The sequence below is a fragment of the Pediculus humanus genome, genomic scaffold (genome assembly GCF_000006295.1).
Source record: "Pediculus humanus corporis 1103172107382 genomic scaffold, whole genome shotgun sequence".
Taxonomy (NCBI): Eukaryota; Metazoa; Arthropoda; class Insecta; order Psocodea; family Pediculidae; genus Pediculus; species Pediculus humanus.
Window position 1 is genome coordinate 359900 of NW_002987009.1, and position 27693 is coordinate 387592.

The 27693-nt window shown below is 27.3% G+C and overlaps 3 protein-coding genes across 3 annotated transcripts; 2 read left to right on the plus strand and 1 right to left on the minus strand.

Annotated features, from left to right (window-relative positions):
* Positions 1–1465: 1465 nt before the first annotated feature.
* Positions 1466–3489, plus strand: Phum_PHUM025810 (uncharacterized protein; the record flags this gene model as incomplete). The annotated part of the gene is made up of 3 exons (XM_002422929.1): positions 1466–1554; positions 2272–2995; positions 3097–3489. 3 exons carry the CDS (start codon positions 1466–1468, stop codon positions 3487–3489), a joined length of 1206 nt encoding a protein of 401 aa, XP_002422974.1.
* Positions 3490–5957: 2468 nt separating this feature from the next.
* Phum_PHUM025820 (uncharacterized protein) lies at positions 5958–7736 on the minus strand (the record flags this gene model as incomplete). The annotated part of the gene is made up of 6 exons (XM_002422930.1): positions 5958–6269; positions 6362–6521; positions 6610–6685; positions 6758–7001; positions 7084–7340; positions 7409–7736. 6 exons carry the CDS (start codon positions 7734–7736, stop codon positions 5958–5960), a joined length of 1377 nt encoding a protein of 458 aa, XP_002422975.1.
* An 8401-nt stretch (positions 7737–16137) lies between these two features.
* On the plus strand, positions 16138–17271 carry Phum_PHUM025830 (class A rhodopsin-like G-protein coupled receptor GPRnpy1, putative; the record flags this gene model as incomplete). Its single annotated transcript, XM_002422931.1, has 2 exons — positions 16138–16889; positions 16929–17271. 2 exons carry the CDS (start codon positions 16138–16140, stop codon positions 17269–17271), a joined length of 1095 nt encoding a protein of 364 aa, XP_002422976.1.
* Between the last annotated feature and the right edge of the window lie 10422 nt (positions 17272–27693).

The following is a 27693-nucleotide window of genomic DNA, read 5'->3' on the forward strand; positions in this document are numbered from 1 at the left end:
TTTTTTACCTTACGAACAAAATACCGGAGAAAAATAAAATTATTATTATTATTATTATTGTTAGTCGTTTAAAAAAATTTTAGGCCTGCAATCTTATTTTTCAGGGGGTGAAAAGGAGGGAGGGAGGGGGGGATAGGGAAAATTGATGATTCGTTGAAAATTATTGCGATCGTTGCGTGGATTTTGCACATCGCACGCTTTCTTTTTTTTTTTTTTTTTTAAATGGATTTCCTGTATGATGACGTCACAAGATATTGAATCTTTTATTTATTTATTTATTTATTTATTTATTTATGATTGTTGAATTCTATTTATTTATTTATTAATTTGGCACATTTTTTAGCGTTTTTTTATGAATTTTATAATTTAAATGTCACGTTTTAAGTTTTTCATTTTTTTTTTCTTTTTTTGTTTTTCCCCCCGTTTTTAATCCGTTTATTAATATTATTATTTTCGATTTTGTTGACAATTGAATTTATATTAATTAATATTTTTTATTTAATAAAATGCGTTTGGCTTATTGTAATGATGACGATGACGTAATACTCATTGAAAATTTTAAATTAGTTTTTTTTCCCCCTGTTTCGCTTATGGGTGCTAATAAATCACGTGTTGTTTTCATAATCGTATTACTGACATATGAAAATTTTCACGTGGCGTCACTCTACCGTAAGTGCACATTTTTCCCAAATTTTTTTTTTTTTTTTATAAAAAGCATTCCGTTTTTATTGAATTCTAAAATATATTATCCGTCTTTTTAAATTTTCAAAAATTTGTTGTAAATGTACATTTTTCCCAAAATTTTTTGTTTTTTTATAAAAAGCATTCCGTTTTAATTGAATTCTAAAATATATTATCCGTCTTTTTAAATTTTCAAAAATTTGTTGTAAGTGTGCATTTTTCCCAAAATTTTTTTTTTTTTTTATAAAAAGCATTCCGTTTTAATTGAATTCCAAAATATATTATCCGTCTTTTTAAATTTCCAAAAGTTTGTTGTAAGTGTGCATTTTTCCCAAAATTTTTTTTTTATAAAAAGCATTTTGTTTTAATTGAATTCCAAAATATATTATACGTCTTTTTAAATTTTCCTTACGAAAAAAAAAATTAATTTAAAATGATTTGTTGAATATGTATAAAAACTAATTTAAAATTCGTTTTCTTACAATTAAGCAAATGCAATATTTATATTTTCATTTTTTTTTTTTGTTTGGCTGTTGTTATGCAGCTTTTGCAAAGCGCATGTTTATTATTATTATCATTATTAAATTTCCCGCGTTTTGTACTACACGTCTTCAAACGTGAGAAAAAAAAAGGAAAAAGAAGAATAAAAAGAGAAGAAAAATAAATGGAGGAAGAAAAAGGAGGAGAAAAACAAAAACAAAACAAAAAAAAAAATTGAAAACAATGGATTGATGGTTCGATCGATCGATCGATCGATCAATCGATCAATCGCAAACGTAAAGAAATGCCTGTTTTTCAGGTGAAGCGACCTTCCATACCTAAAATGATATTCACGAAGAAACGTGAGAATAATATTCTCAGAAGCAGCCACAAGTAATTGAAATCCTTATTAATTTCTTTATATGTACCATAGTGAATGAAAAAAACCGTAAGTAAGAAAACAATCAATCAATCAATCAATCAATCAATCATGTAGGTAGTACTAATAATGTAGTAAAGCTTTTTCTTTTTCTTTTTTTTTTTTTTACCTTTTGCTTTTGCTATGCGGCATGTAGTTTTTTTTAGCACTTAAAAAAAAAAAAAATTGACATTTTCATTTTCTTATTAATTACGAATACTTAACAAATGGCGGTAATAGCGGGTAGCAGAAGGGGGGAAGAACGGAAAAAAGGGAGGTTATATGTCGTCGTTAAACTGGTAATAACCCGACCGACTCGTTCCTCAAATAATCCGTTTTAATTACACGGATGGAACGAAACCGGAAAAGAAACCGAAATAAAAAAAAAAAAAAGTTACGATTAACGTTATTATTAACAAATTTAAATTAATAATAATAATAATTAATCAATTAATTAATTACTGGAGAAGATTGTAGGCCTAAAAAAAAAGACTGACTGGAGTCATTCTTGCCCTTTAACGTGAGGCTTCTTCTTAAATAAAACGCTTAAGCAAATTTCGTATACGTAAATGTTAATGTTTATTATTATTTTTATTATTATTATTATTATCATTATCATCGATGAAATTGTTTTTTATTAGATTTTATTAATATGAATTTTATGGGAATTTTTTTTTATAGCCAATTACCAGCGTATCACCGAGCAGTGTCCTGGCGTCCGCCGGTAGAGACGACCCCCCAATTAACCAACGTCCGGAGAACGCACTCGACGCTTTGTTAGACGAACTACAAACATTTGCACGCCCTCCCGGTCTTCCGCAATCTCCCACATCAAACAGACCTCCGTCAATGTCAGAAATCGGTCGTAGAAAAGGAAGCATAGATTCGAATAATTCATCTCTCTCGACATCACTCCCACTGGCAACATCATCATTGAGACGTCTTCATTCTTATCCGAGCAGCAGCGACGACAGTTCGCCGCCTACACAATTAAGAGACATACAAAAACCAGCCACGGGTCCGAAACCACCGGTACCCGAAAGGAACGTCGAATTATTATCGCAATTAGTCAATCGTAGAGTTCCTCCTCCGCCGCCACCGAGAACGAGTTCGAGATCACCGTTGGCATCACCGACATCTCCGAGTTTACCACCTAGAGCCACGCCACCGTCACAACCTCAAATGGGTATAAATACAGGAACGTTGAGAAGAAACGCTCCCGGGAGAAGTTCTCTACGGGAATATAAAAGCGGAGAAGTACAACAACAATCGAACGAGGATAACGACACGTCAGCTCAAACATCATCAGAGGGACAATCCGTGTCGTCATCGACTCCAAACACGTCAAGTTGCGAAAGCGTGAGCTCTCAAGAAGGGATTAAAAATAAAGAATCTCGTAAAGAACTTTTAGAACAGGTAAGCAATAGCACCACCACCACCACCATCCCGTAATGACGGCCCTTCACGGCCGCCAACTTTTCCGCCCCCTTTCATAAAAACTAACAATTTTTTCACAGAGACACCAAGAACTTTTAAGAAAGCAAAAAGCTCTACAAGAACAATATGCAAGACTGCAACAACTTCAAAGAGGTGCGACAGCTTTCGCGATACCAACGCAAGATTTAATGCTCAAAAAAACGGGATCCGAAAGTAACCTCTTATCAAAAATGGGTTTGGGACAAAGTTTATCAGCTGCCGCTCCCATGTCCGGATCATTAACTCATTTAGCACCTCAAAATCAAGTAGTTCCTTTGGCTCCGTTTATGTCGACAGCAACACAACCACATACCACAACATCATCATCTTCATCATCGAATCCTCCTCCTCCTCTTCTTCTTCCTCTTTCTACTCCTTCTTCTTCATCTTCTACAACTTCAACGACGAAAATTTACGAGACCGACATTCTGTGACCTTATTTTCCTTACGCCCATTTAATTTACATACTATTCATTCAGTATAAATATAAATTTAATATAAACTCCACTAATAATAATAATAATAACAATAGTAGTAACGATAATAATAATAATGATAACGTAAATTTATTAAATAAATCAATTTTTATTAATATTATTATTATTATTTATTTATTATCATTATTCAATGAAATTTTTTCTATCGACATTTTTTTATACTTTAATAATATTAATAATAATAATAATAATAATGTATTAACACGCAAGATGATGACGTAGCATTAACCTAAAATAATACATAAATAAATAATTATGTACGTTCCTCAATGCGTATTTTTCGCACAAAAATTATTATTATTATTTTTTTTTTTACGCGCGCCCGCCTATTTCTCAGGTTCTCGAATGTTCTTCGTCACTCTCTGTCATTTTTACATAAATTATTTTATATGTAAACCGATTTTAAATAAATTAATAATAATAATAATATCGAATCGATTAATAAATCGATAATTTCTTCGTACTAAATATAAGAAAAGGGGGTAAAAAGAAGGAAGGAAGGGAGGGAGGGAAAACGAATCAAGTTTACTCTTGCATCTATTATTATTATTATTACTTATTTATACATAAAAAAGTATATTAATAAGTTATTAATTAATTAATTAATTTTTAAAAAAAAAGGAAGCACCTGGATGATACGATTAAAATACTACATATTTAAAAAAAATCCCAACGTGCCAATTTTTTTAATATTATTATTATTATTATTAATAAATAAATAAATAAAATAAATTGTTGTTATTATCATTATTATTATTATTATTATTATAAATTATTTATTACGGTTTACAATATACTATTATTATTACTATTACTACTATTACTAAGCTGTCTTTAAATAAATAAATAAATAATTTATTATTATTATTATAATTAAACATAACATGATAATTATTTAATATGAGATTTTGTTGTAAAAAAATAAATAAATAAATAAATAATAATAAGAGTGATAATTATTATTATTAATTAAGGAAAAAATATATATCAATTAACATAATAATAATAATAATTGTTATTATTATTATTGATTAAAAAATTTAAAAACGATTCGATTTTTATTTATTTTAAATAAATAAATAAATTAGGTAATTAATTAATAATTTTTTTTTTGTATTTAGATTAAATAAATAAATAAAAAAACAGGAAAAGTGAAAACGACAAAAAAAATAAATAAATAAATTGTATTATTATCATTATTATTATTATCATCATCGTCATTATTATTATTATTATTATTATTATTTGTGTTGATATTTTCTTCCGCTACTACTACTATTACTCTATTTATTAAATGATAAATTTTTATTTTTTATTTTAATTTTAATGAATTTTATTTATTTATTTATTTATTATTATTATTATTAAAATAATTTACTTAATTTATATTAAGTATAAATAAATAAATAATATTATTGATGATATGGAGAAAAAAACCGAACAAACAAACAAACAAACATCCTTATCGGTGATAATAATTGTTTTTAATATAGGAAAAGTAATAAATTAAATTAATATAAAAAAGGCGGGAAAATGTAAATGAAATTATTATTATTATTATTATTTATTTATTTTTTAATTTCTGTTTGTTGTGGTTGCTTTTTTTTTATTATTTATATATATATAAAAATTAGTTTTGGTCGAAAAAAAATTTTAATTATTTAGTTTATAAATATATATACATATTTTAAAAAAAAAATTGCTTTAAATATAGTAATGAGAAAAAAAAAAAAATTTATCAATTTTTTATCTATTTATTGATTGATTTTTTATTTATTTATTTTTTATGTATCGTGATGTTAATTAATAATTTTTTTTTTTGTAGATTAAGAAGAATTTATTTTTTAGTACAAATTTGCAATGAGGTGAGTGAGTAAATGTTTGTCTGGGGGAAAGGAGAGGGGTGGAGAGGAAAAATGAGAGAAAAAGACCAAAAATTTGTTTTTCAAATGGGGAAGAAGTTGGAATGAGTGAGAAAGATGTAGAGAAAAAAAGAAATAGCAAGAAAGGAGAGAGAAAGAGAGAGAGAGAGAGAGAGAGAGAGAAATAAGAACACATAGAGACGGAGAAGAAAAATGAAAAAGAAAAGAAAAGGAGAGAAAGAGAGAAATAAGAAGACATTAAGAGAGAGGAGGAGAGTAAGGAAGAAAAGAAGAGAGAGACAAAAAGAGGGAGTCAGTAAAGGGAAAAGAGAGAGAGAGGAGAAAAGGTAAGAAAGTTAATCATCGTGTGAAAGTATTAAAAAAAAAATTTTTATTTTTAACAAAATACAAAATTATCAGTATAAAAAAAAAATAAAATAAATTTTTTGGTCGTGGTTAACAATCGCCCCTCCCCCTCCCCCTTTTGTGGTTTCAACGCCCCCTACCGGATTACACCGCCCTCCCCCTCAAAAAAAGAATTTTTTAATCCTCGTAAAGTAAATATTTATGAAGCGTTACGGGTATTATAAATTCATGGACGACTTTAATTAATTTCGAACCAAAATGTCTTCTGAAAAACAGGCGACACTGATGAAGGAGAGAAAGAGGTTTCGTTGCTAAATCTAATAAAATTAATTTTTGATTTTGAGTTAAATAAGATGATCTTCTTATCATACACAAATCGAATCCTTCCGCAGCTTCCAGCAATGTTCTCAACAATTTCGGATAAGAATCCAAATTTTGTAATGAATTTAATATTCCGTGTGGGTCCCTGTATTGAGTTTTCATAACGACCTGAAATCGATTATAGATTTATAAAAAATTACGTTTCGCACACGTTTAACTTACGAACAATATTAAATTAATTATAAATAATCCCTTCTCACTTTGGCGCCAAATTTTAAAAGCATGTGTACCACTTGTGACGATAATTCCGCATTGGACGCTATGTATTCTGCTAAAACGGGCCTTAACGTTATTCCATCGCTTTCTATTACCTTGTTTGGATCCGCACCTCTGGAGAGTAGTATCGATAGTATGTCCATTCTTTTGAAAAACAAACAACAAAAACAATTTATCATTAAACGATTGTTTGTTTGTTTGTTTTCTCAATTGGTTCGAATTTTTTTTTTACCTGTTTGGAATATTATCGGCGCAAGCAACGTGTAAAGGTGTTCCTATTATTGGAGAACTCGAATTGACGTTCGCACCTTAAAAAATTTATGAATTTTACTATTAACCGGAAATACCGAAAGAGAAGAGGGGGTGGTAAAATTATTTACCGGCGTTGAGTAATAATTTAACCAATTCCGGATCTCCTTTTAATATTGACAAATCCAGGGGAGTAGGTTTTTGATAATCAGAATCGTAATTAACCGTCGCTCCTTGTTTTATCAGCAGGTAAACGATTTCCAAATTTCCACTCAAAACGGCATAATGGAGAACGGTACGATAATCGTGTCGAACGTCTGTCATTGCGTTCACATCAGCACCGTAACTTAACAATAGCAAAACGCTGTCCATACCCTAAAAAAAAAAAGATTAATTGGATTTGTATGTAAAGAGAAACAGATATAGTGGCGGTTGGTGTTGTTGGTGTTGTTCGTACCTGTGGCAACCTTGCTGCTTTCATTAAAGGTGTTAAACCTCCTCTGTCACGTATGTTAGGATCCGCTCCAAAAGTTAATAAAAGTCTTAGAAATTCAACGTCGAGTACGGAAAGAAGATTAATTTCAGAACCGAAAAAATATCTCGTGTTTGGATTAGCGCCGTGTTCCAAAAGTAATTTTGCAATTTCATAATGGCGGTGACGTATCGCGAGACGAAGAGGTTCGTCGCACAACATCGTTCTCGGAAATTGTTCACCTTGATGGGGATGAAAAAATTAATATCGATCGATATATCGATATACTTAATAATCTTAATCTACTCACCCGTGTCTTCTCTATAATTGACTTGTGCCCCGTGTTTTAATAATATTTCGACTAGTTCCACGTAACCGTGTTCGGATGCGAGATGCAATGCGGAATATCCGCATTCGTCTCTTGCGTTAATATCGCAACCTCTGACTATCAAAAGACGTGCAGCTTCCGTGTACCTGTGCCATATGGCATAATGTAGGGGCCTTAATCCTTGGGTGACCGGATCGTTGGGTTTAGCACCGCATGCTAAAAGTATTCTTAATTCGTCAAGTGGACGAAGTCTTATTATTGAATCTGCTAATTCTCTTTGTAGAGAATTCGACAGACATTGCGGTGGCATTTTTTATTTTCTGTTAGAAAAATATTTTCTAACGCGAACGACAGGTTGTCGCACGTTTTCAGAAACCTGTTTTATCGATTTTTTTTTTTTTTAAAAAAAACGATATTTTACCGGAAACGAACAACTTACCCTTTTTTCACTCGGACGATATGCAAACGCGCGCGCGTTTTTTTTCTGTTGTTTGTTGATTGTAAGACAAACAATGGTTTGATTAATAAACAATATTAAACATTTGTTTGTTAATTTTTTCGGATTTAATAAAATTTTAAAAACACAAATGACACGACGGAAATTTTTGTTTTTTTTTTTTTTGTTAATAAACGAACACTGCGAAAATAATAATGATAATAATAAAAATAATCAACAAAGAAAACAAAAAAACGTAGTAGAAGAAGAAGAAGAAGTTGACCAGCTGACTTTTACTTAATAACTAAAAATAAAATTTGATTTTTATGCCAAGAAAACAAAAAATAAATTTTCCTTTTTTTTTTTTCGACGGAGAGGAAGAGCGGGAGCAGCAGCAGCATCACCAACAGGACCAGGAGCTACAACAACAGAAGAAGAAGTGGAGTCTGGGGTGAGGACAACGGTTGATGTCCAATGGGAAAATCATTGACGAAAACATTGACTCAGTTCGTGTATGTCGTCTTCTTTCAAAATTCATTCTTCGAATCTGTGGTACTGCGGACATTTTTTTTTTTCATGCCGGTAACTATCGGTAATTATTACGATACGCAATAAATACTTCCCCCCCAAACCCCCCCCTGAAAACCGCAAAATAATTTTTTTTTTTTTTGCCAAAATTTTGACCGATTTTATGATTATTATTGACCATTAAATTTTCTTTTTTTTTTTTTTTTTGGCAAAAGCGAAACAAAGGAAAAAAGTTCATCCGGAAGTTTTCGTTTTTCTTTTTCTTTTCTTTCTTTCTTTCTTTATTATCGTAAGCTAAAAATAAAATCAAATTTGCAAAACAAAAACAAAAAAAAAAATGGCGGACAGTAAAAATAAAAAGTTTATTTCATTCGAAATGACAATGGCGTGTTTTTATTTCATTATTATTATTATTATTATTATTATTATTAATACTACGATTGCATTCTGGCATTGATAATGTTTAAGGTCCTTTTATCCCCCCCTATCCTCCCGACCTATCTTTTCCTTTTAAAATTTAAACTTCCGCGAAAAATCGCGAATAAATTTCTTTTTTTTTTCTTTTCTTCCACGTTAATTAATTATTTTGTTTTGGCATGTTTTTTGTTTTTGTTTTCGTTTTACGGTTTGTTTCCTACTTTTCGAATTTTCTTTTTTTTTTAAATTGGAATTAAATCAAAAAAAATTTCTTTTTCTTCCCCCCCCCTTCCCTGACCGGTAAAAATGAAAATTTTTTTCACCTGTCCGATTTATTTATTTATTTTTTTTTTGCGATACATTTTTCTAATTTTAATACTTTTATTAAAGTAAATATTATTATTATTTTTTTTTTTAAATATTGCAAAATGTTTATAAATATAACGAGTTCTATTGACACGACAAAATCAACGCGCTCTCTCGGATATTTTTACAACTAATTCATTTATTTTATATAAATTGTCAACAAGTGACGCTAACGTAGCAAAGTTAAACAGTTATTCGACGTGAACGTTACGTAAACAATCATTGAACGGGAGCAAAAGAATTTTTTTTAATAATTAATTTTTTATTTGCTCATTAATTAAGAGCGTCAGTTAATAATTTTTTAATATATATATATATATATATATATATATATATATATATATATATATATATATATATATTAATTAATAAATAAATTAAAAGGAAAAAAAAATATATTTTTAAGCGAAAAAAATTTCATTAATAAAAACGTTCGTGCGTACATTAATCAAACGGAAAAAAAAGTGTCAAAAGATTTTTAAGATTTTTTTTCATTTATTTATTATTATTATTATTATTATTATTATTAATTTTTATAAAAATGGAGAATGAATATAGGATTAGCCGGAAATGGTAAACGTTAGTAAATAGATAAGATTTAATGTTTTCCTTTGAAAAAAAAAAAAATTTTTTTTTTTTGTAACGCGACGATTTATCGCCAGCAAAATTTTCATTTTTGCTGTTTTTGTTTCCGTTAAAAAAAGGAAAAACAAAACAAAATTTTTTACCTTTTTTCATAAAAATTATTAATTAACTTTTTTTTTTTTTCAATCACTCCTGTCGTAACATAGCAAAAAAGAAAAAATTAATCGTAGCAAATTAATTTTCACGACGGGAATTTCGCCATTTAAAAAAAAAAAAAAAAGCGAATGCTGGAATGGGAAATGAGAAAAAATTTAATTTTGTTTCTAATGAACTAAAGAATTTCCATAAGTCTAATGACACTTTATTAAAAAAAAAATAAATCTCTACTTTCGTAATAATAATAATAATAATAATAATAATAATAATAATAATAATAATAATGGAAGTGCATTTAGACAAATTGAATGGTAAACAAATCGTGAGAGAGATAAGAATTCAATTAAAACCAAGACATGGAGTGAGGGAGGGAGGGAAAAAGAAAGAAAGTAAGTAAAAAAAAATTTCAGGTACCTCCCCTTCTGCCTTTCTCCCTCTTTCCCTCCCTTCCTCCCTCCCACACTGACCCCAGTCAAAGATTTTCTTGTTTAAAGGGAAATAAGAAAAGTATGATAAAGCAGAAGGAAAAATGATAAGAAGATGATGAAGAAGAAGAAGAAAATTTTTTTTTGTACGGAGCGAAACAGCGACGACGCAAAATATTACGAATAACGGGTAAGAAGGGGGATCATGCTTTAGGGGGGGCTTGGGGAGGGGGTGCGTGGTTCGCAAATCGTCCTCGACTTTTATTTCATTCTAGTTCGCGTTCGACTTTTTAAACGGAAAAGTATTTTTTGTAAAAAAAAAATCTCCCGTTCGGTTTTATCGCGTTCGACGTAAATTTTTATGTAAAAAAAAAAAAAAGAAAATGTCGGAAAAAAAGAAAAAAAATTTTCTTTTTTTTAATTTAATTTAATTTAAGGTTTGTGCCACGTTTTTTTTTAAATTTTTTTAAAATAAATATATAGTTTTAAATAGTTTTAAAAAATTTAAAAAATATAGCGCTATAAATTAATTTTTTAACAAAAAATATGGTAATTTTTAAACTTAAATTAAACGACCCCCACCCACCTCCCGAACGATTTTACAAAATTTTTTTTTTAAATATTAAACTATAATATAGACTTTCTCGTGCTATATTTTCTATAACTATAAAATTTGCTAAAACTATAAAAAATCGAAAAAAACTTTTTAAAATCAAATAATCTTATTTCAATTTTCCTTTTTTCAATGGGTTGGACGATTTTATTCTAAAAAAAATTTTTTTTTTTCATACATTTTCGTCATAATTTTCGAGTTTTATTATCGATATATTTATCATCGTTCGAGATATCGATCAATCGATACTTTTTTTTCCTTTTTTCTTGAAATTATGTTATTAATCGGGTGTTTCGCCATTTAAAAAAAAATGAAAAAAAAAAAAATTTTTTGTTTCGGTTTTTTTTTTACCGTGCAATAAGTGTGAGTTACGTGGAAGTAGACAAAAAAAAAATAAAATTTGAATTTATAATATATATATTTATTATGATAATAATGATAATAATAATAAATTTTTAGTTGTAAAATAAAAGTGAGAAATAATAATAAAAATAAAAAAAAAATTAACATGTTAAAAAAAATTTGTTCATCGTGGGTGTAGAAAAAAAAATTATTATTATTTTTTTATTTATTTTATTAATCGTAAATATTTTTTTTTCACTTTATTTTATATAATTTTTTATTTCCACGTGAAATGATTTATTATTATTATTATTTCTTATCTTCATAATTTTTTTTTTCTCCGGTGAAAAAGAAAAAAAAAAATTAAAGTGAAGTGATTTTTTTTTCTTTTTAAATTTATACATATTGAATGACTTAGTAGAAATTTTTTTTGTAGTGTCAATAGATTATTTACGCGTAATCGAAACGTTACATTTAAATAGATATATTTTTTTATTTTTTTCATTTAATAACTGGAATATACTTTATTTTTCAGTATTATTAATAATTTTATTGATTTTGAGGATGAAAAAAAATGTCTATTGACACGACGTAAAATTATAAAAAAAAAATTACATTTGAATGGTATTAATTATTATTTAAAAAAAAAAAAAACGTAAAGGAATCAAAACACAAAAAAAATTAAATTAATTAAAAAAAACAAAAAAGGCTACCGGAAATTGTTAAAAAATCAACATCGGTTGAAAAAAAAAACCCGAATTAAAAAAAAACTTAAAATATATAAACAAACTAAAAAAAACTAAACAAACCAAACAATAAATTAAATAATAATCGTTTACATAAAAAAAATCGACTATTGACACGTCAGAAAAAAAATAAAAAGAAAAACATAGACAAGATAAATTAAATAACTGAACACACACTCACTCACACGAAAATAAAATAAAAACCATGATTATATTTGCATGCACATGACATAACATTGCATATAATTTTTTCTTTTTTTTTACGGGAAACTTCTAGAAAATTCGGGAAAAACGATCGAAAGTAAAAAAAAAATGGCGTCGGTGAAATTTTTCTTCTTCTTTTTTTGTTTTTCTTTTGTTTTTTTTTGTTTCTTCAAAGAAAACACAAAAAATTAAATAATGAACCGTAAAATTTTTCCTTTTTCCAAACCGACGGTTCAAAGATTTTTCATTCAAAGGAACATTTAAATTATCATTGTGTGCGTGAGTGCGTGCGTGTACACGCACACGCGCACGTGCACACACACGCACGCTTTTACGTAATAATTTTTTTGTTGTTTATAATTAAAATTTTACAAAAACAAACACAAAAGGATTTTCTTCCATACCATTTCCTGTTTCCTTGTTTTTTTTTCCCGCCCTCTTTTCTTTTATCATCATCATCATCATCATCATCATCATCATCATCATCATCATTACTGTTATTATTATTAAATTTTTCTTTTCCGGGTAATTAAATTGAGAATCTTTTTTTTGTCTTTGATTTTTCGATTCACGTCATCATTTTTTGTTTTAACAATTAAAAATATTCTAGAATATTTTATACATTCTGGAATGTTAGTAAATGATGATGATGATAATAATAATAATAATAATAATAATTAAATAAAAGAAAATTATTTACGATTTTTCCGACGACGACGGCAGGAAATGAAAACCATTTGAACGAAAAGTTTTTTTTTTTTTAATTAAAATAGTTTAAAAAAAAAAAATTTTTTTTAGTAGAAAAGCATAAAATAATATACGGAAAACCTTTTTCTTTGACTTTAACCTTTTTCCCCTTCCCCAAAAAAAAGGTTGGGAGTAAAAGGGGGGCGCGCGGAAAAGAATCTTTTCGAATGGCGAGTGAATTTTTTTTTTTTAAATTGAAAATAAAAAAAAAAGAGAAAAAAAAGTTTCGACGATTTATTTTATATATTTATTTATTTTTCTATTTCAAGTTTGTTTATTTTTTTGATGACGTCATATTATTAATAACATTAATAAATGATAAAAAGCAGGTGTAAATAAATAAATAAAGTAAAAATAAAAGGAAGGTTTACGTAAAATTTCAATTTGAAAATTATTATTATTATAATTATTAATCGAACGAATTGAAAAAGTAAAAACACAAATCAATCGGACGAAAATAAATAACGTCGTGGCAGTAGAAAATAAATTTTTTTTAAAAAAAAGCAACTATTTATTTTTTTCTCTCTCTTTTTTTTTAAACTCATGTAAAGATTTTAATAAATTGTTTGTTTTAACGACGAGACTTAAAAAAAAAATTTTGAAACGGAATCCAAAAATGTCCGCCATTTTGAATTTACTTTCACGCCAGAAAAAAAGAAAAAAAATCAATTAGAAATTTTACTTTCGGATAACATATCGAAATTAACGTGGATTTAGATTTCAAACAAACAAACGGAAAATCTTTCTCTCACGAATAATTTTTTCATCCCTTCGGCCACGTAGTTGTTTTTTCCGTTTCCGCCTCTCGTTTTAATGTTTTTATAATTGTTATTATTATTATTATTATTATTATTATTTTAATTCCTTTTAAATTATTTTAATTTTTTAATTTTTTTCGCGTCGTGTAATTATAATAAAAGAATATAATAAATCACGTGTAAGAAAAAGAAGAAAAAAAAAATTAATTTTAATAATTCATCCGTTTAAAAAATAACAAAATAATAATAATAATAATTTTTCTTTTTAATTGCAACTTAGTAATTTCAAAAACGAATAAATTACAAAGGATTGAAAAAAACAAAAACATCATAGAATAATTAAACGAGTACGTTCAGAAAAATATCGTTTTGTTTTTTTTGTTATGACGTCATTGAAGCATCAGTTAAAAAAAAACGTTATAATTATTATCGTAATTATTAAAATAAGAAGATTGAAACGAATGGGAGAGAGGGACGGAGGGGGATAGAGAGAGAGAGAGAGGGGGGAATTATTATTTATGTTTTATTTTAATAAAATAAAAGCAAACAAGCAAATAAAAAATAAATCAAAAAAAAAAATTTAAATTTTTAAATGAAAAATTATTAATTTATAAAAATCACCGGTAGAGGCGCTAATGGTAGTATTTCATTCGAAACGTTTTTCCATTCGAATTTAGAATGTTTTTAAAAATAACGGTCGCGAACGGATGAAAACTTTTTTTGCGGGGGTTTATATTTGCGGATTACGTAAAATTTATTAATTTTATTAACAATAAAATCTTTATTTCATCAAAAAAAACCAAAATATGATAAATACGTTCATGTACACGCACGAAAAATACAAAAAAAAAAAAATGTCAAAATTCGTTACGTGGTATTCGAATTTTTTTTTTTCTGTTAATTCAAATTAAAAAATTAATTAACGTAAAATTACGAAAAAAAAATTAAAAAAACAAAAGAAATTTCTACGAAAACATTAAAATAAAACAAAAGGAAAGGGGGAAGGGAAGGGGAAGGGATAATTCGCGGTTTAAAAAAGATTATTAATTAATATCGTTTTCATAGAGTAATAAAATTAATATATTTTCGTTAATTATTATTACTCATTTACATACATATATATCCACATAAAATTTTGTAAATCAATTATTAATGTGAAAATATATATTTTTTAATCAAGTATATAAATATAATTAAGAGGAAAAGGAAACAGATAGAAAGAAAAAGTTTTCGATATTCATTTCCGGTTTATTTCGAAAAAAATTTTAAGTTACATTTTATGCCTTTTTTTTTTTTAAATTAAAAAAATCTAAATATAAAATGTTTTATTAAATAAAAAAAAAAAAGAAAAACAATTTTCTAAAAGGAATCGTTATTAAAATTCCATTGGAAAAAAAGGAAATTTATAAAAGGAAAAAAAAAATGGCGAGTCGATAACGATTACAATAATGATGATGATGATGGGAATTATTTAAAATAATTTCATTTGTTTCTGTCAAAAAAAAATTTTCCTTTTTAGTTTTTCCTTTTTCTTTTTTCCTTTTTTTTTTTAAATAAATCGACTCGAGGGGGTATGAATGTGTTTTTCCGATAAATTTTCCTTTTTCCTTTTTTTTTTTTTGTAAAAAGTTTAAAAAGGTTACTTACTTTATTTTAAAAAAAAGTTCACTTAAATAATTTATTTTTTTTCCTTTTTTTTCCTTTAAAACAATAAAATTTTCCTTTTTCCGAGAAAAAAAGGAAAAATGGTTTATATATATATTTTTTTTAAAATCATTATTATTATTTTATTTTTTTACTTTTTTTTATTTAAATTTTTAATGCGAAACTGAGTAACTAATTAAGAATTTCCTTTTTTTTTTTTTTTAAATTAAAAAAGCGAGGAGGAGGAGGAGGGGAAAAGAAGAGAAGGAGGAGGATGTTGTTTTGTAGTTTGTGAAAAATATAACGGAAAGTGAGAAGAAAAAATGGGAAAGAGAGAGAGAGAACCAAAGAGGATAAAATTATAAATTAACCAAGTTGAAGAAAGGGAATGAATGAAAGAAAAAAGGAAAAAAAAAGGACTCGGGGGAAAAAAAAATAAATAATAATAATAATAAAAGGAAAATGTAAAAGGATTTTGATTTGATTGCATTTTCTCCACCTCTCCCCCCACTTTTCCCTCCTCCTCATCCTTTTTTTTTAACTGAAAAAACTTTTTGTGCACTTGACCTTTTTTTTTTTGACTTCTTCATAAATTTTTATTTTTTCCTCGTTTCCGTCTCCGTTTTTTTTTTTTTTTAAATTTTTTTATAAACGATAATTTTACGTAAACATTTATGTTTTTTTTGTTTTTGTTTTCCAGTTAATTGGATTATGGAATGAAAAAAAGTCAAAAAACTAAACAACATGGACGACGAATCGATACAACATAACGTCGCGTTTCAAGGATTCAACACTACGAGATTATTAGAAGAATCGAAAAACATAAATCCAAACATATTGAAACTCTATCAACTTAACAGAAAAGTTGACGGTTTGGCTTTTTATTCGCTTATAGTAGCCTACACATTCCTCATACTCGTGGGTACCTTCGGTAATTTTTTGGTTGTTTACGTAATAATAACAAAACCGGCAATGAGAACCGTTCGTAATTTATTTATATTAAATTTAGCGATAAGCGATTTATTATTGTGTTTGATAACGATGCCGTTGACACTCATGGAAATACTAACGAGGTACTGGCCTCTGGGTCACAACGGTTTCATATGTAAAATGATAGGAACGTTCGAAGCCATAAGCATATTCGTATCCACGTTTTCGATAACGGCTATAGCACTCGATAGGTATCAAGTGATCGTGTATCCAATGAGAGATTCCCTACATCATTTGGGTGCTTTGATTGCACTCGGTGGTATTTGGCTATTAAGCGGAGTACTCGCGAGTCCCATGTACTTTTGCAGAAAGTTGGACATACTACAAGACGTTAATTTCACACAAATCGGTTTAGACGGTTTGGCTTATTGTTTGGAAGATTGGACCATACCTCACGGACGAGCTTTGTATTCCATATTTGTTTTGATAATACAATACGTCGTACCTATCGTTATTGTGTCCGTTGCTTATTCGCGGATATGTAAAAAATTACAATATAGGTACGTGTCGACGACCGTTTTGAAAAAGGAAAACGTCATGAATAGGAGAAAATCACGTGAAGATAGAAGAAGAAAAACGAATTCGTTATTTATTGCGATTGCCTTAGTCTATTGCATTTCCTGGTTGCCGTTGAATTTATGTAACGTCGTATATGATGCTGCGAATCCTTTCGGTGAAGATTTTCACACAACAATCGTTGTTTTTGCCGTTTGTCACATGATGGGTATGTCTTCTGCTTGTTCGAATCCTTTCCTGTACGGATGGCTTAACGATAATTTCAGAAAAGAATTTAAAGGTGAGTGTTTTTCTTTTTTTTTTTCATACCATATCTCGCGTCGTGTCGTTAGAATAATAATTTTTTCCAAATTATTATTATTATTATTTTAATTTATTTGTTCGAAACAACAAATTGTTTCGTTTATCTAACTATCATCGTGGCCTAGATAAAAAAAAAAAAATTGATTACGCGCGAATTATATTTATACGTTTTTAATACGAAATAAAAATTACGACGACGACGACGACAACGACGATGCTGACGACGACGGAAATGGAGACAGACACGATAAAAAAAAAAAAAATTTACAATTTCGTATATCGAACGTTTCCACCTTTTTCCCTCACTCCTGCCGCCCCTTGCCCCATTCCCCTCATTGCACCCTCCTCAATCGCTGTCTACGAATGATAAAAATTCAAAAAAAAAAAAAAAAAAAGAATATTATTTTTTTTTCCCCACCCCCCGTATAACGTGACGTCAAAAATCTAAATGCCCTCTCCCACTCTCTCTCCCCCCCCTCTCTCTCTCATTCTCTTTTCGCTTCTCCGAGCATTTATTGTTTTCATTTTAAAAAAAAATAATAATAATATAATTTTACTTCTCTTCTCTCTCTCCCCCCACATTATTATTATTATATTTATTGTAGTTATTATTATTTTTTTTTTTGTTTTAAAAAAATATGAAAATCGATTGATATATCGTTTGATTGATCGATGACTCTCGAAATATTTATTTAAATAACTACTTTTTTTTGAGTGAGGAAAATGTAAAATTTTCATCATTGTTTAAAATTGACGGGAGAAAATTCTAGAAAATTTTTTTTTTAAACAAAATTTGCGGTGAGGAGGGGAGTGTGAAGGGGGGAGTAAAAGAAAACTAAAAAGTTTTGGTGGGGGGGGGAATTCATTCATTTATATATTATTCTAAAAGAAATGATTGATAAGCAGAGTTCTGATAATAAAAAAATAAAGTATTATCAACATCAATGTTCGATCCAGAAAAAACAGATGGAAAATTATGACGTCATAAATATTTAAACGCATCGTTTTGTTTATTATTAAGTACAATTATCGTCTGCTTTTTCTTCCGCAATGATTATAGTAAATTTTTCAATGATTTTTTTGTCCGAAAAAAAATGATGATGAATGTCATGGAAAAAACGATGGGGAGTTAAACCGTTAATTGTCATTACCAATTTTTCAAATATTATTATTATTATCATCATTATTATTATTATCAGCGAGTTACTAATTAATGAACTAACGACTTTTTTTTTTTAAATATAAAAACTAGTTTTGTGTTTGTTGGTTTTTTTTTGTATTTCTCGTTTGACTGGTAGTGGTAGTAGTAGTAGTAGTAGTAAAAGATTTGAAAATCTATTAAAAATTTAAAATATTTAGGTTAGTCGTGGCAGGAGTATAAGTAGTGGTCGTGGTAGTAGTCGTCAGTTTCGTATAACTACCATTTTTTAGCTTCTGCTACAACATAAATGACTACTTTTACCCTTTGATTAAATTTCTCTCTCTCTCTTTCTCTTTCTCCTTTCCATAGGATTTACGTCACGTGATTTTTTTAAAATTTCTTTTACGAAAAAAAAAAAACGAGTTTATTTAAAAAAAATTTTCCAAAATAATAATAATAATAATAATAATAATAATAATAATAATAATAATGATTTAAAAAGAAAAAATGGCGGTTTTAGATTTGTCATTTTTTATTACTTTGTTGTAAAACTATAATTACAGGAAGCGGTAAATAAATAACCGCGATGGAGAAGAAAAAGGTTTACGATGACGGGGATAACGCAAAAAAAAGGGGGACGGGAGCGAGAAGTGTGGGGAGGGGTAGGATAAAAGAGGGGAGGGGTAGTAAGAAGAGAAAAAAACGTCGTGGAAGGAAAAACCTTTTTGAAAAATCTCGACAATGTCATAAAATTTTACAACTTTCTTCTGCTTCTTTTTTTTTTGTTATCCTCCTCCCTTTCCCCCTCCTCTTCCCTCCCCGACATTTTTTTTCCCGTTCGTATCTGTCCTCGATACTATTATTATTATTATCATCATCTCGTCTTTTTTTTCCATTTAAAATGAATTCTGTTGTGATTTTTAGACGACCCGTATATAATTTTTTCCCTAGACTCTCATTTTTTTTTTTTTTTTTTTAAAAACATAAAACATAAATCATAATCAGTTCGCCATTTTGATGACGTCTCAACGACGAAAAAAAAAAAAAATTTAAATTTATGACGTTTTGGGTACGAGAAAACAGTTACGAAATGAAAGGAAAATAAAATTACGATGTTTACGAGTTAAAAAACACGATGATGATGATGATGACAAAGGAAAAAGAGAGAGAGAGAAAGGAATAAAACGCAGGTAAACAGGATAAACAAAAAAAAGGGGAAAGGGGAGATGGGGGAAAATTTTTTAACAAAATCATTAATGGAGATGAATTTTATAAGCTTTAGACAGGAATGAAAAAATGTCTGATGTAAGCCTACCTGTTTGTTTTCCTTTCCATGTTTGCTGACGTGAATTTTTCCCTTTCGTTTTTCCTATTCTTTTTTTTTTTCGGGGGGGGGGAAAGGGAGGAAAAATTTTTTTACGTGTTTAAACCTGTCAAAGCCATTTACTATAAATAGATTTTCTAAAAGTTACTTAAACAAAAAAAAAAATTTTTTTTTCCTAGGTTTCTCATTTTTTTTTGCTCCTGGAAAAATATAATAAAAGGAAAAAAACCAAAGATGGAAAAACGAACTGGAATCTTTTTTGATTTTGTATAAAAATCTATCTATCTATCTATCTGTTCCTTACTACTGGAGAATTTTCGTTTGGAAAGAAAAATTTCTTTGGAAAAAAAAAAAGAAAAAATTCATCAGAGGATGACTTTTTTCTGGAAATAAAAAACGGAAATGAAAGAAAAAAAAAATTTTCTTTTTTTTGATTATTGTTGTTACTGTTGCTATCCTTCCCCACTTTATCCTTCTTCGATTTTTACACTTCTTCTGCTTTTTTACATCCCCGCACGCCCCTCCCTCTTTTCCATCCTCACTTTTTGTTTTTTTTTTTTTTTTCAGGGAAAAACTTTTGGAAGGAGTGGTCATGAAAAAAATAAAAAATTATCTTTCTTTATTTTTTTTATTACATTTCCATAACATGAACATTAAGTAATTATAGCAAATTATAAAACTATGTATTTATAGTCTATAAATAAAGCTATAAATAAAGTAAACCGGAAACGTGTAAATACCATAATCAATTAAACGAAGAAGATTAACGTAAATTTTTGTAATTTTTTTCTTTTTTGTTTTTTTCAAACCATAAAAAACTTGCTATAACTATAACTATAACTATATTTTATACTATTGCTATAGCTATATTATAGTATTTTTTAATAATAATGATAATAATATCGATTAAAATCAATTCAAGTTTGACGGTAAATTTCTTTTTTTAAATATAAAAATGGAAGAAAGAGAGAGAGAGAAAGAGTACAAAAGAAAATTACAAATCGAATGAAGTATGAGTAGGGGTAGAGAGTGGGAAATAGGGAAGGAGCTGTGAGGAAGTGGCTAAAGGGAGGAAAAGAGAAGAAAAAGAATAAAAAATTTGAAGAATTAAACAAGATTAAAGATTTTTTATGGTCGTCCGCACGATTAAATTTTCAAAAAAAAAACTGAACTGAAATCGAAAATTCAAAAACGGAAACGGGATTTAGGGGAGAAAGAGGAAGAAGAAAAAAGGGAAAAATGGGAAGAAGGGGGAAAAGATGGTCAGAATTCGAAATTTAGAAATACGTGAAAAAGAAAATAATGGAAAATAATTACGAAAAAGAGTTTTTTTTTTTGTAAATTTAACGAAGGATGTAAAATAATAATGGAAAAACTATCGAATTTTTTGAGGTTGTAAAATTAGAAAGAAATATGGCGGCGGTGGTGGTGATGGCGGTGCCGATAATGGTGGTAATAACGGCGAAAAGGTTTAAAAAAAAAGGTTTATGAAATAATTAGCCTTCCTACCAAGAAAATTCTTATTTTACGAATAATTTTCATAGGAATAAATTTTTTTTTTTTTTTAACCGCCGCAAATTTTGTTTTATTTCCGGTTCCTGGATATAATTTTGAAACTGGAAAACAAACAAAAGTGTTTTTATTTATTTATTTTCACTAGAGCAATAATCGTACAGTAAAAACCTATAGACGAGGGTGCGATCGAAAAGTTACGATTATTAATTAATTTATCTTATTTATTAAAAAAAAAATGACGGTTAAATTATATCGCCAAAAAAATTTCAAATTTCGAAATTATTTTTATTATGCAAAATATACTAATTCTAATAATAATAATAATAATAGTCAATAAGAAAATTAAAAACCTTTTTTCAAACGCGTTAAAATTTTTTTTTCGGTATTTCTGGAATTTTCTAGAATGTTTTTCCAGTAAAATAGAAAATTTTTTTATCTGGTTATTCACACTTTAAATAATTTTTTTTCTTTTATTCTTAATAATAATAATAATAATAATAATAATAATTAAAATGAAGAGCGATATCCGCGTGATTTAAAAAGAATTTTTTTTTTTTCAAAAGTTGGTAATACCGTTTCCGTTTAGAAATAACGTGTCAATAACTTAAATATACGGGTCGGAAGTTTTTCCTTATTTCTTTCCGCATTAAAATAATTTATTTTTTCTCTCTCACTTTTTTTTTCTCCAGAGATTAATTTAATTAACGTATTTTATATTTTTTCCAGAAATATTTTCGATAGCTTGTCCATGTTTGAAAAGGATTTTTGGAGAAAATTGCAATAAGTGGTTCGATTGCGGGGGTAATAATAATATGACGTCGAAAAGAAAATTAAAATCGAATTGTTTCAGCACGAGTTCGGAAAAGGTGAGAAATATATATACATAAAATTTCCAAAATAAAAAAAAAATTTTCCCGGAGAAAATCATTTCCGGTATAAAAAAAAATTTTTCTTTTTTTTTTTTTGTTAACGGCAGACATGCATAAGCGAAAGAGACGAAAAAGAAGAAAATTTATTCGTTAGAAATTCAAAGCAAATAAAAATCGATGATAATTACAGCATTCAAGAAATGTCAACAAAAGTAACGGAAATAGTTGCTACATCCGGTACCGAACAAAATTTGGAAACTGAAACTTTATGAGCTTATTTTTAATCTTCCAGAAAGAAAAAAAAAATAATAAGATTTTATTTTTTAACTTTTATTTATTAAAACTTTTCCAGAATTAATAAAAGAGTTAACAAAAATTCATTATCATCGTTATTATTAATTAATAAAAATAATTTATTTAAAACTTAATATAAAAAAAAAATTTATGTATATATATATATATATATTTATTATTATTATTTTATTTAAAAATTCCTCCAGAAAAATTATTCCAGACGAGTTAAAGTAACAATTAATGTATTATTATCCTTTTAAAATTAAAAGCGAAGAAAAAATGACGTCACATTTTAATGACGTCATTTTTGTTTTTAATGAGAAAGCGACGTTTAATCTCTCGTTCGCTTAAAAATTCCTTTTATTCTTCCTACATTCGTTAAGTATGTTATAATTAATGTGCGAAAACCTTTTCCCTTCCATCCCCGTCCCCTTCCCCTCCCCCTTCCTCATTTCAAAATCGTTCTTTTTTTCGTACGCCCTTTTTCTTACTCCTCCCCTTTTTTACTCCCCCTCTAGATTTCCACATAAGACTTTCTTTCCATCTTTCATTCTAACAACAGGTGGTCCACACACTCACATACACACAATGATGGCACAAAAGGTAAGAAGCCTATTATTCATTTATTATTATTGTTATTATTATTATTATTATTATCATTATTATTATTATTGATATTATTATCATCATCATTATTATCGTCGTTGCATTCGTCGTCTTTAACGCTAATTTATATAGAAATCGATAGGGAAAAATGATTTCGCCCATTGTTATCATTCTTCGGGGGAAAAAAAAAATCACTCGTGACTTTCGTAGTAATAATAATAATAATAATAATAATATAATAATAATAATAATAATAATAATAGTAATAATAATAATAATTTTATTTATATTGATTGTTGACGCAATCAGTTACAGAATCATTGGCACGTTTTTCAATATTGAAAATTAAATGAAATGAAAATCAGCAGAGTTGAAACACAAAAAAAATAAAATAAAAATAAAATAATAATAATAATAATAATAATGATGATGATGATGATGATGATGATGATGATGATGATGATGATGATGATGATGATGATGATGATGATGATGATGATGATGATGATGTTGATGATAATAATAATAAAATAAAAATTTTCAATTTGAAACGGTTCGATAATTTTTCATTCGTCAAATTGAAAATTAATATATGTATATATACATTTAAAAATATTATCCGAAGCAAAAAACAATTTAAACGAGAGCAAAAAGCGGAAGTGGGTTAAGACAGGGGGAGGGGAAGGAAATAAATGACGTCAGCAAAACTAAAACGAAAGAAAAAAATTTTTTTTTTGTTAAAAAAGGAAATCAAATGTGTCGATGGATGAAACGAATTTGAAAATTGTTTCACCTGTTTTGCTCCTGTTGCTGCTTTTGCTGTTGTTCAATTAGATAATGTGTCAATTCACCCTCCCAGACAATTTTAATTAATATATAATTTTTTCCATTAAATATATAAATTGGTTCCTATTGCTTTCCCGTTTTTGTTTTCATCGTGCGCGTGTGTTTTTACGATGATTAAAAAAAAAAAAAGCGGCGAAAAGAGAGAGAGGGGGGGTGGGAGAAGAAAAAAGAGTAAGAGAGAGAGAGAGGGAGAAAAATATTATTATTATCATTATCAAACAATTAAAATGATTAATTTTTGAATGTGTAAATGAATAAAAGTTTTTTATTTTTTTTAATAGCATTATTATTATTATTATTATTATTTTTACGGATTAATAATAAGTAATTTAAATAATAATATTAATAATAATAATAATAATAATAATAATGATAAGAATTTTTTGTTATCAAATGAAAAATTCCATTTTGAATTTAAATTTTTAAAGGAAACAAAATATTTTGTTTTTCACAGTAAATCTTATTAAGTAAGAATTTAATTCTCTCTCTCTCTCTCTCTCTCTCTCTCTTTTTTTCTCTCTCATTTTTCTTTCTTCATTGTTTTCCATTGTTTTCATTTTAATCTCTCTTTTATTATGAAAAAAAAAAAAATTTTTTTGACTAGGGTATAAAAGGGATAAGAAGTCTAAGAGATGAAATAAGAAAAGGTCAAAGTGGAAGAAAAAGGAAGAAGAATAAAAAAAAACCGGAAGTGGATGATTATTAACCCATTATAAACATATTTAAAGTAAATATAAAACTCTTTTTCTCTCTCTCACGTAATGAAAATCTTAAAATATTAATAATAATAATAATAATCGTCTTTTCTCGTCCGTTTTTCGGAATATTGATTTTTATAAATAATAATAATAATAATAATAATAATAATAATAATAATAATAATAATAATAATAATAATAATAATAATACGTGAGGAAATTTAATTTAAATTTCACTTAAATCAAACACCAATGTGGAAAAACTTTGACGACGACGACGACGATTTAATTAATTTCAAAAATTGAATTCGTTTCAAAACCGGAAATGGTCGATTTGTGCGTGTCTGTCTCTCTCTCTCTCTCTCTTTTTCTCTATTCAGAAATTTTAAGGAAATTTTTATCGTCATATGATTACATCATCATAATTTTTTTTTAAATTACAATAATTATTAGAGATGCTATAATAATAATAATGATATTTAAAAAGCCCTCGAAAGTTTTGAAAAAAAAAAAAAAAAAACAAATCCAATGAGAGAAAGTATTTATTACGGTTAGGTTCGTAATTTTTATCGTGGCTACAGAAAACGTCGGTCTTTAAGACCCAATGACCTCGATCAAGTTTGTTAGTGTCGCCCTAGCGGTTGTTTTTTCAATTATTATACGAATACAGGTACGTACTCAGCTCAGGTCGTCGTTACTCGTTCAGTAAGTATCATAGAACGATCGCGTTAACATTAAATTTTCTTTTTTTTTTTTTTTTCTTTTCGTGAAGGTGGTAAAAAATTTGTGATAAGGGTTTTCTTTTTTTTTTTTAATTTTATTTTCGACGAGTTGGAAAACAGGTAGGAAAAAAAAAATTTTTTTTATTTATTTATTTCTGAAACGTTTTTTTTCTTTTACACGGCAACGAATAAACCCCCGGAAAACATAACAACGACAGCAGCAGCAAAAAATTGTTTTTTTTTTCCTTGTATTGGTTTTTCACGTAACGAATTAATTTTTTTTCCTTTTTTCCTTTGTTGTTGTTTTTTTGTTTTTTGTTTTTTTTTTTTTTTAATTTAAAAAAAAAACACCGATGAAGACGATGACAAAAAGGTTTGTTGTCGTTAAGAAAAAGTCATTTTTTTTTGTTTTTTTTTCTCCTCATCGATTTGTTAATTAATTTAAAAAAAAATTAACGATAATAATGATGAAATAAGGATTTTAATGAGTCAAAGATGCGTCGTTAGCAGCGGCGGCATCAGGAAAAGTTCGGGTCGGTTCGAAAAAATAAAATTTTACGAAATTTTCCTGTTGTGGTCGAAAGTAGGTTTGAAAAAACTTTTTTACGTCATCATCGATAATTATTATCATAATAAAAAAAATCTGTTGGAAAATTAAAAATGTTTTGTTAATGACACGAAAAATTTTTTTTTTCTCACGTCGTTAGAGCCCCCCTCCCCTCCGCCCAATCTCGATCGAACAGGGCAAAAAATCAAATGGAAAAAAAATTTTTCTTTTTTTTTTTTTTAAACGAATTTTTTCTTTCTTAATAATAATAATAATAATTGTTAAAACGGAAACCATTAACTCGTAAGAACTCGTTTTAAAAGTCAATTTGAAATATAATGCCAATTAAAAAAAAAGAGGAGCAACGGGATCGTCAAGTATGAGGATGGCTCTCCACATCCTTTAAAGAAAAAAGCCACTCCAAAATATTTTCAAAATCCACTTTTAACTAATTTTTCATAAAGAATTTTAATAACGAAACGTTTAAAAAACCTTTTTTTTCACCAAAAAAAAAAACGGTCGTGTAAGAAGAAAGAAAAAAAATTATTAATAATAATAATGATCGATGAAGTTGTTAGTTTATAAAACGGGTGGAGTTATATATTAAAATTAAATTTATTTTTCCGCCACGTCAATTTTCATATGTTGTTTCCATTTATTGACCATACAATAATAATAATAATAATAAATTTATCATTATCATTATTATTTTATTTTAGAATATTAAGAGCATGAAATAGAAAAAAAAAAACAAAACGACACATCATTATTATTATTATTACTAATATTTTTCAATCGAAACAAATGACTGACCCGCGAAAAACAAAAAAAAAATGTTATCCGTTTTTTTATTAAATATAATAACCTCCCCGTCCCCCCAATAAACGACTCGGTAGATGCGCACGCGCACAACGACACACTCACGTAATCATTCATTCATTCATTCATTATTAAAACAATCTCGAATTCGGGGAATTTAAAAAAAAAAAAATTGATGGAAAATATGTCGCGAAAGTTGAACGAAAATAAACGACCAACTTGTTGTGTTCCTCGAATCCATGGTAGTTCGTCCAGTTTATTATCATTATCATTATTATTATTATTATTATCACTATGGATATTACTAGTGAACGTTAATTTGAATCAGTTATTAAAAAAAAAAAAAAAAAAAAAAAAACGAGAATAAATTTTTTTTTATTAAACAATATTAAGGTCGTAGAAATAAATAGATCAGGAAAATTGAATAGAGAGAGAAAGAAAGAGAGAGAGGTAGAAAAAGAGAGAGCAAGAGAGACAGAAAGAGAGAGAGAGAAAATATTTTTCCAGTTTGTGATGGATGTCAAAAATTATTAATAGAAAAAAAAATTGATAGGAATCGAATAAAAAAAAAGAAAAAAAACAAATTAAGTAATTATTATTATTATTAATATTATTATTATTATTATTATTATTTCAAGTTCATTCGAGAAAAACGATTCCGAAATAATAATAATAATAATAATAATACTTTTTTTCAAAACTCTTTCGTTGATTTATATAAATTGCCAATAAAAAAAAAGAAAAAGTTTTTTTTTTGTTTGTTTGTTTGTTTCAAAAACAAAAACAAATTAAAAAGTTTGTTGTTGTTTTTTTTTTTTTTCTAAGAAAATACAGCCTCTTACTCTTTCCCTTTCGGGTTTTGAAAACCTTTTTTTTATTTGACCTTTTGTACCTTTTTTTTTTTAGTTTTCCTTGGGTTACTTTTTAAAAGTCTGTTTTTCCGTTTTCCATTTCCATTTCCGTTTTCCGTTTTTTTTTTTAAATTAAAAATAAAAATTTGTAAATTTTTTTTTATTTTTACGAACTCGAAAACGATCCTTTTTTATATATATAGACAAAAAAAATCCCACGGGAACACCCTTCTAAATGAAATAATAATAATAATAAAGA